We start from the raw sequence: 8,684 nt of genomic DNA, 5'->3' as shown, positions 1-8,684 counted from the left end.
CAAGCTTTAACAAGTGCTGCACTATAGATAATTATGAGCAATGGGAGGATGTTAACAACACACTAGGTAACCAGTATTTTCTCCCCCTTGGTTTATTAATACAAATAATTAACTGCTGAAAATCCTGTGAGTGTTAGAATACAAGACTTAAGTTAGATAGGTAAAAAGGAGGATTGTAACATAAAAGAGAATTAATAACAACCATAAACAAAGTAAACAATATCACCGAATTCTCTACACACCTTCTTAGTTTCTTACCCTGTGCATTTCGGGGAAAGCCAGTATCCTTGGACTTCTCCCCAGCAGAGATCTATTGGAAGTGGGATAGGATATAACCCTCTGCAGCAAGCTGTGGATGGACCAGCCTTATAGATAAGCCAAGATGAAAACCTCAGAGGTAAACAACTTTCTAAGTATAAACTCCCACAACCCTTTGTAGAGCCATACAACTGTTAGCTGTTTTGTCTTGGAGTTCTCTGTGTGTTTCTGTAGGGTCTTACCTCACAATATGAAGTGTCTTGAGGTCATTGTTGTTGTTATTTGGCCTTAGATTTAAAAAAAAAAAAAGCACAAATAAAAAACTGCATTGAAGTGATGAGCCAAATCTGGTAGAAGGGAGCAGTGGGACTTAAATAGATCATACCCAAATATCTGCAATGAACTGTGTATTAAGTTACCTCAGAAAATTGCATACTTTATCTTTAATGTTTGACTGGTGGACCAAAGTCGCTTTCAGCATCCACATACTTTTCATTTCTCAGTTAATGGCTGATGTATTGATGTAAACTAGGCAGAGTGACTAGCAACTTCACTTCTGCTTTCAATAAACAAACACATGACACAGTCTGCTTCTGTTTGCCCTCCTCCTACCAAAGCATTTGTCATACTGACTTTGACCTCGAGAATAATTCACTGCAAGAATACAATAGAAGAAGAAGAAGAATAGCAAACCTTATTTCTTCTTGTGTAATTAATGTAATCTAAAGAAAAACTAGATGACTGTCATTATTCTGGAAAGTTACACTTTATTTGCATACTTTTAAAAACAAAAATCTATACTTTTATCTACTACAAACCTTAAATAAGACCTTTAATACAAGACAACAAACCTGGCATGAAGCCCAGATACCAGAGAAAGATACAGATCTAATGAAAGTGTTTCTTTTTCTTGTGTCCTATTTTAAACCATTGCATTAGGTAAATGACCTAATGTTGTGTCATTATGGAAATAAGAGATTTTATTTTTAGAAGTGAGGCTTTTTTTTTCATTCATTTATTTATTTTTAAACAAGGGAAAAAATATTGAGTTGATAATACAGAAGTTCTTTGAAGAAGTTCTCATGCTCACAGCATACACACCATAATCAAGATTAAATGGACGACTTTCAATAATGCTGTCTTCATTTGGACTATGGTTTGCATATTTCATACCACATACCATTCACTTTTGATACACTTTTTATTTGCTGATTGTTGATATTCAGTGGTGGCATGGTGGTTAGCGCTGTTGCCGCACAGCGAGAAGAACCTGAGTTCAGTTCCACCACCAGACTGCAGTCTTTCAAATAGTACATATATATGGTAGCATCTTAAAGTGAAATCTTGTGACTTTAAAAGTCAGTTTTTTCCTTCTGCCAACATAAACACTGAATAAATTTGAATATGAATACCTATTTAATTATATACTATACTCAAGAGAATAAAATGAGATACTGCAGGAATCAGCATGGCCAAAGTGTTGACATAAAAACAGTTAACAGTTATTACAAGTGCATGAAAATGACACGTTCTGCTCTCGGTAACTCGGTGGTGCATTTTTGTTTTTTTCCCCCATTGCATTATATAATTTACCTGCAAGCTATCTAAATGATTATCACATTTTCATACAAGTAACAAAAAAAAGGTCAACTACAGATTGTGAGAAACACAACACTCAACTCAACCTGCATATTTCAGAATTACACTTCATGGTTTTTTCTCTGGGTAGTCCTCTTCTTTTTTCCTATTTCCACTGCATCATGTAAATGAGTGTAACATAACCTTTACAGAAAATCTCTCCATCTGTGCATCACCATGGGAGTAAGAGATATTTGAAACGTCTGTATTTTAATATTCAAATTCTGACCTGAGCAAAAAGACGTCTCTGTGTTAGTATAAGAAGCAATATTTGTGACAGTCCTCATGAGTGCATCCAGAAGACATATCAAAGTGAAAGAAGAAGAGAAGAATTAACCACATGTAAGTATAAAATCTTAACGCCATTACATGCTCATGATGGAATGCAGAGGTGCAGTTTAAAGCTGTATTTATGGCACATTTATTATAATTTTCATCATTACAGGAAATCAAAGGTGGGTAAAAATGATTTTTGGCTAACCGTAACATCGTGAGTGACATGCTAGCACCCGAAAACTTCAGATACTTCATGAGCTGACTTTACAGTGTTTAAAAGATGTCCACAATGCAGAAATGTACTTTTCTTGGGGAAATGATATCTAACAGTAACAGAGACTCCAACTTACTTACCTGGATGATTGAGCATGCACCATGACAGTAACAGAGACTAATAACCGAGTGTTAGTTCATTATTTTTTTAAAACACATTTTTCTCAGTGTTACAGAAACACACAGAGTTTATCATCAGAGTTTTTCACTCTCTGATTTTCTAAGGTTTTCTCTGATTTCCTTGAAGAACATAAAGATGAGCAGCATTGCTGCAGACTGACATTCCTTGTTTGCAGCATATAAAAAGCTGAGGTTATCTTTTAGATTTGTGCTGGACTGTGCACAGCATGTTGTCTCATGAAGTAGATCAGCTTCTACTCACATCAGCAAAGCTAATGTTGGGACAGCTGAGGACTGGGAAAATGAACCCTGGTCCTTTTATTTTTTAGAACACCCCTGGGATCATGTAGAAGAATAAATTATGTAACATAGAAGTAATGCAAATATTTTATTTCCCCATAAAAGAAGGATTTTTGAGTCTTTAGGCAGCATGAGAACCAGAGACAGACAATGAAAGCAGGTGTCACTGCAAAAGCATTGGTAACCCTGTTAACACTATTATATCTTTATTCTTGGCACCAATGCATGTAATTATGGATCTGCAGCTCATTTCTATAATGTCACAAGTTTAATATTACATTTAATTTATTTTAATATTAAATATTAAATTCTGATTTTAATGAAGTAATCAAGGCTTACATTACAGCATAATACAGGAGCAAGAAAAGAAGGGCGAGACAAGAGCGAGCAGAGTCAACGGGAAAACCATGTAAGTTCTTAATGTTAAAAACCTCTCCTTTCACAGATGGAGTCATTACTGTCAGCTGAATGTCTCACTCATCTAGTTTGTGCTGTAGTGACAGTCTGTGCATTTTGTAGGAAGAACAAACCTAATTTGCATGTTCCTAACATGTTCTAAATATCTCCATGAACAGAGAAGAATTGTGACATACATGCATTAGTCCAGCACACAAAATCTGTTGGAATCTTTATTTTCATTTTCATCTGACAGGGCTAAGATGCACTGGATATTATTTCTGCATATTCTGATGGGTAAGTAGATAATTTTACCAGTGCTGTCGAGTTTGAGTTTGCTCATTGAATGCTTTCTTCTAACAGAACATATACTATGTTTATCATATTTCTGTATTTTAGGTCAGGGTTGCCTCTTTACATGCCGCCTGTATGAGTACCACTTTATTGCAGAAAACAAGAGCTGGTCTGAAGCACAGACATACTGCAGAGAGAAATATACAGACCTGGCCAAAGTGTTTGACATGACAGACATGAGCAGACTCCGTAACTCCGCACAGAATCAAGGAGAAGCCTGGATTGGACTGAACAACAACACAGGTGGAAACAGGACGTGGCATTGGTCTCTGCCAGGAGTGGAATACATTCATAATGACAGCAGCTGGAATCAGAATGGAAGACAAGAAACTGAACCTGGGCCTGGAAACTGTGGGAGGAAAAGAGACAAGCTGGTAGATGTTTCATGTGACAGTACTATGTGGTTCATCTGCTATGATGGTGAGGAGATGTGAAAATAAATAAAAAGTATGAAATGTGATGTTATCACATGTGATTAAAAAGGTGGAGGGTTTCTAAAGATAAATTATTGGGGGATGTCTTTGTGTGTTTTTTATGTTGGTTTCACAGGAATGAAGAAAGACAATAAAACATATTTGATTGAGGAGTATAAGAACTGGACAGAGGCTCAGAGCTACTGCAGATATAATTACACTGACTTGGCCAGTGGACTCGATCAGGTAGATGGAGAAGAAATTGAGGCCCTTATGAAATCGAAGGCAACTCCTTTTAGAGCATGGGTTGGTCTGTTCAGAGACAGCTGGAGGTGGTCAGATGGGAGTGATTTCTCTTTCAGATACTGGGATATGCAGTTATTCAATGATGAACAAAGCAACAAGACATGTGCTATGACTCTGTTAAACAGATCAGGAAACTGGAGCTCTGATGAATGTGACAAAGAAAAACCCTTCTTCTGTTATGATGGTGAGTTTTTATCAACATGTGTCTGACTGGTTTTCTCTAAAAGGAGGATCACTGGAATCACTGACAAGATCCAGCTGAACATGTTGTGTATGTTTATACAACCTATTTATGGATGATGTATGATTTTCTTTTACAAATGAATTTCTAAGACATGAATGAATTTATGAGTTTATGAATGCAGCCAAATCACTTTAATTATCTGTGGGATAACTTACAGCAACTGTTGAACCACTTTTTTTTTAAAGTCTCTCTTGTCTGTAAAGAAGTTGAATATTTGAGGATCTTGTTGACCTGAGTGAGGATTGTTACTATTATCACACTTCGTTCTACTGAGGGTAGAGAAACACACAAACTTTCCATAGTTTTTTTTTTTTTTTAGAACAAAATAAACAGTTAATAGAATTTCTCAATTGTACAGTTCAATAGATTCAATTGAACCTGTTATTTTGTTTTTATGGCAGATAAGCTGATCCTGATCAAAGAAAACAAGACCTGGAAGGAGGCCTTGGATTACTGCAGAGAGTCTCACAGGGGACTGGTCTCCATCACTAACCCTTACCAACAGAGATGGGCGGAGGTGAGAGCCAAGAATGCCTCGAGTCCTTTTGTCTGGCTCGGCCTGCGCTACTCCTGCACTCTGGATCTGTGGTTCTGGGTCAATGACAAGCTGGTCTGTTATGAGAAGTGGAGCAGAGAGGGAAAGACTGAGGATTGTGGCAGGGCTGTGGGCATGCAGAGTGGAGGACAGTATGAGTGGGTCAGTCAGAGAGACAATGAGACATATAATTTTATTTGTTCTTTAGAATAAGATTTAATCATAACTTAAAGATTTCACTCTGAGGTGAAATTGTTTGATTGTGTAGTTTCGTATTTTTTAGACTTTTCATGTTCTTCATTAAATTTGGTTTCCTTAGTTTCTTCTTGACTGTCTGATTCAGTGATATTAGACTTACTTACTTCACAATTGCTGCATTATTCAGTTTTTACACTTTTATTGTTAGATGTTTTGTTTATTATATTTGCTGTTATTTTTTGAGTATAGAAATAGCAATTGAATAAATATAAATAAAGTATTTTAATATTTTTAATCTTTAATATTTACCATATGATATAAATCAATCTCACTGAGAATTCAGGACAATTCATGGCAGAAAAGACTTAAAACTACTCTTTTTTTCATAATTATGTATTTGAAGCGACATGTTGTAAACGGATCATTTGCGTCTGTGAGGACAAATAAACTGAGTTGCAGGTGTAACAGTCTACACTACTTACAGTAGTCCTCTGAGCACCTATTTCTACACAGATTAGCATATTAATATTTATTTTAAATCATTAGGAAACCAATTGCACTGTGTTTTCAAATAACATTTAAAATTAGCCAACACAAAACTCTCCAACAGACACACAGAGTGAACTGAAACAGAGTTCATGACAACATCTTTTCTAGTGTTTTATGACGTTTTCCACCAATAGAAACCTTCCACTTGTGGTTCATTCATGGCAAGCTTTCACCTGGGGTGAGAGTTGAATATTTCAGCAGTGAAGCTCCAAGATTTAAAGCCACCACATCTACAGCAACAACAAAGGAGTTGAAAAAGCAACAAATAGCAGCGTCAACCACAGACCTCTCTAAAGACAAATATGAGCTATTAAAAAGAAAGTCATAATTTAAATCAATGTATTTAATTGTTATTTCACTGTAGTGTAGTTCAGAAACCAAAACAAATTCGAGAGTATTCACATAGACTATGACAGCCAAACAGTACCATCTAGTGGCTTTACAGGTTCACACCAGAGTAAACATGTATTACATTTCTAATGCGTGTACAGATGTGACTGTTACACTTTATCCACAGCAAATAATACACGATGCTAATGTGATTTTACAGGTTTCTACTACAGACCATGTTAGGAAACACAAATATTTAAGTCCTTCCCCAACTCACCTATGGTGGGCTTTTTAAAATGTAAAATGAGTGCTAAAGAAACCTGTGCATGAAGATAGAAGTGAAATGTTTGGTGTAAGTAACCAGGTCAAACCAGATCTTTTATAGGATGTGAGCTGGAAAGAGTAGGAGTTTGGTTGTTCAACCATTTGCAGAAATTTAAAGTAATTCGAGAAGTGTGAAATTACCTTTAAATTGTGTATGTGCATATATGACATGTGATTTATAATGTTATGATTATTTGTGAAAACTCGTGTTCTTTGTCTCATAGGCCAGTTTGAATTGAGAAGGCTTTGTTTGAGAGTGTGTAAAGGTGGACTGTGGGATGTGGGAGAGATTAGTGGGTTGCAGTTTTGGAAGTTGATGTGTGAAAGATTGTCCAATAAACTAATGTTGTTGTCTGTTCAGAGTGATGTCTGCTGTTTTCCACACCACACCTCTCTGCGTAACAATGGTGCCAGAAGTGGGATTAATTATGTCTGTGAATTAAAGATGAAAACAGGCTAAAAGAAAGGAGTAGGATGTAGAAAAATCTGTGAGACAAGGATAAGCTCCCTTGCTGACATGGAAGAAGGAGAAGGTGGAAAACAGCTGAGCCAGATGGCTGATGAGGATGATTTTGAACCAGCGGTACGACCTAAGCAAATAACAGTTGGGGTTGTGAGTAAAGAACTTTCTGAACCTGATCTCTTTGATGAAATTTGAGAATTTATGTGATGATCCAAAAGAACAGAAACAATACTGTTAATAAAAACATTAAACAGCTGAGCGATAATTAGAGATGGACCGATCTGATTTTAGTATTGGTATCGGTCTGATACTGACCTAAATTACTGGATCGGATATCGGAGAGAAATAAAAAATGTAATCTAATCCATTAAATATCACAAAAGTGCCTCACAAAACTTGCGTCATAGCGTAACCCAGCTCATGAGCTTAGCAGTATGCGTCTGGTGATAGAGCGGCTGTGGCATGCCAGACCTGTCAGCGGTCTGGTTGAGCATTTGGAGCCTCGTTTCCAAACCGGCATTTCATCTTGGAGGAAGTTATCCCAGAGAGAAGTAAAGCAAGTGTGTAAGTTCATCTCTGAATGTTTGTAAAGCATTCCCACGATAAGCTTAACAACCGATATATGGAGCGACTGCCTCTCTCTCCCTCCCTCTCCATGAAACTGCTTAATGATCAGCTGATCGGCTTTTCTGTCGTGAGTCCGTCTCTCTTCTTTGTTTTTGGCCCACTTTGCGCCAGAAAGAGGAAACCAGCAGCTGAACAACAGCAGCACGTTTAACCTTGATAAGCTGCTGTTAGAATTTATTTAATATTACTTTCTACACCAGGATCCTTTTCTACGCAGCTGACGGCTGGTAACTGTGCAGGGGCGGATCTAGCACAGTTTAGCCAGGGGGGCCGATAGGGCATGAACAGGGAAAAGGGGGCACAAAGACATACTTTTCTTTCTAATTGTCATGTCTAGCTTTTAATAAATAATTATCTGAATCTTACAACCAAAGTTGTCATCTGATGTAAAATGTATAGAAGTCCATTACTGTATAACTATTAAGTCAAATTTATAATCTAGAAAGCTACAGTACTTTTTCCTTTGCAATTCTGTTGAAGAAAGATGTTGAATCTATTTAATTATTGTAGAACAATGATTGACTTCTGTGCATTTTTTTTTACACGCGCTTTAAATTGAAGTCGATTCCGTCAATTAAGCATTATGAGGGTGCACTGAAAATAATGTTATTTTGGCCCTGTAGTTATTATTTCAATTAGCTATATAAATTTTACAAAAAAAATACAAATTCAGTGCTATTACTCTAAAATAGCAGTTTTTCTTGTAGTGCATTACTTGAGGATTGTTTGTAATTATGTGTCCTCAGTTTTGTATGTAAATTGAATCATTCGATCCAAGTAATATTCACTAAACCAATTCATTGGCTTAATTAGTTGATATTTCCAAGTAAAATGTAATGGAGTGACATCAGTGAATATGGCCACCTTCTCTGCATTTGGAGCATGACGTCAAAGCCCCTCCCCACATTTGAGCGGTCTTTCTTCAGACATACCATGGTCCACATTTCGACGGTTGGCAGACTTGACGGAAACGGGAAGAAGTGGAACCATGAATGTAATTTTTAAGCAGAACAAACTTTGTACGTTCCTGTTGGCTCACCTACTTAAGTCAGTTTCTCCGCACTGAAAGCAGCTGCGCTA

General features: G+C 36.8%; 1 protein-coding gene across 1 annotated transcript; it reads left to right on the top strand.

Moving 5' to 3' along the window:
- The first annotated feature begins 2,191 nt into the window (after window positions 1-2,191).
- LOC146714403 (C-type mannose receptor 2-like) lies at window positions 2,192-5,431 on the top strand. The gene is made up of 6 exons (XM_085452734.1): window positions 2,192-2,238; window positions 3,212-3,274; window positions 3,518-3,558; window positions 3,661-4,035; window positions 4,165-4,518; window positions 4,980-5,431. Coding segments are annotated over exons 2-6 (1,119 nt in total). The 5' UTR covers window positions 2,192-2,238; window positions 3,212-3,272; the 3' UTR covers window positions 5,327-5,431.
- The last annotated feature ends 3,253 nt before the right edge of the window (window positions 5,432-8,684 follow it).

The sequence above is a fragment of the Copadichromis virginalis genome, linkage group LG3 (assembly GCF_057382275.1).
Source record: "Copadichromis virginalis isolate Kocher_CV1m ecotype Utaka linkage group LG3, C_Virginalis_male_GT1.1, whole genome shotgun sequence".
NCBI lineage: Eukaryota > Metazoa > Chordata > Actinopteri > Cichliformes > Cichlidae > Copadichromis > Copadichromis virginalis.
The sequence above is the reverse complement of the archived record's forward strand: the minus strand, read 5'-3'. Positions and strand labels throughout refer to the sequence as shown.

Excerpts from the sequence above, each read along its gene's own strand:
- LOC146714403 (XM_085452734.1), top strand. Across the intron at positions 3,559-3,660 it reads ATTTCTGCATATTCTGATGG|GTCAGGGTTGCCTCTTTACA; the intron begins GTAAGTAGATAA and ends TCTGTATTTTAG. Across the intron at positions 4,519-4,979 it reads ACCCTTCTTCTGTTATGATG|ATAAGCTGATCCTGATCAAA; the intron begins GTGAGTTTTTAT and ends TTTTTATGGCAG.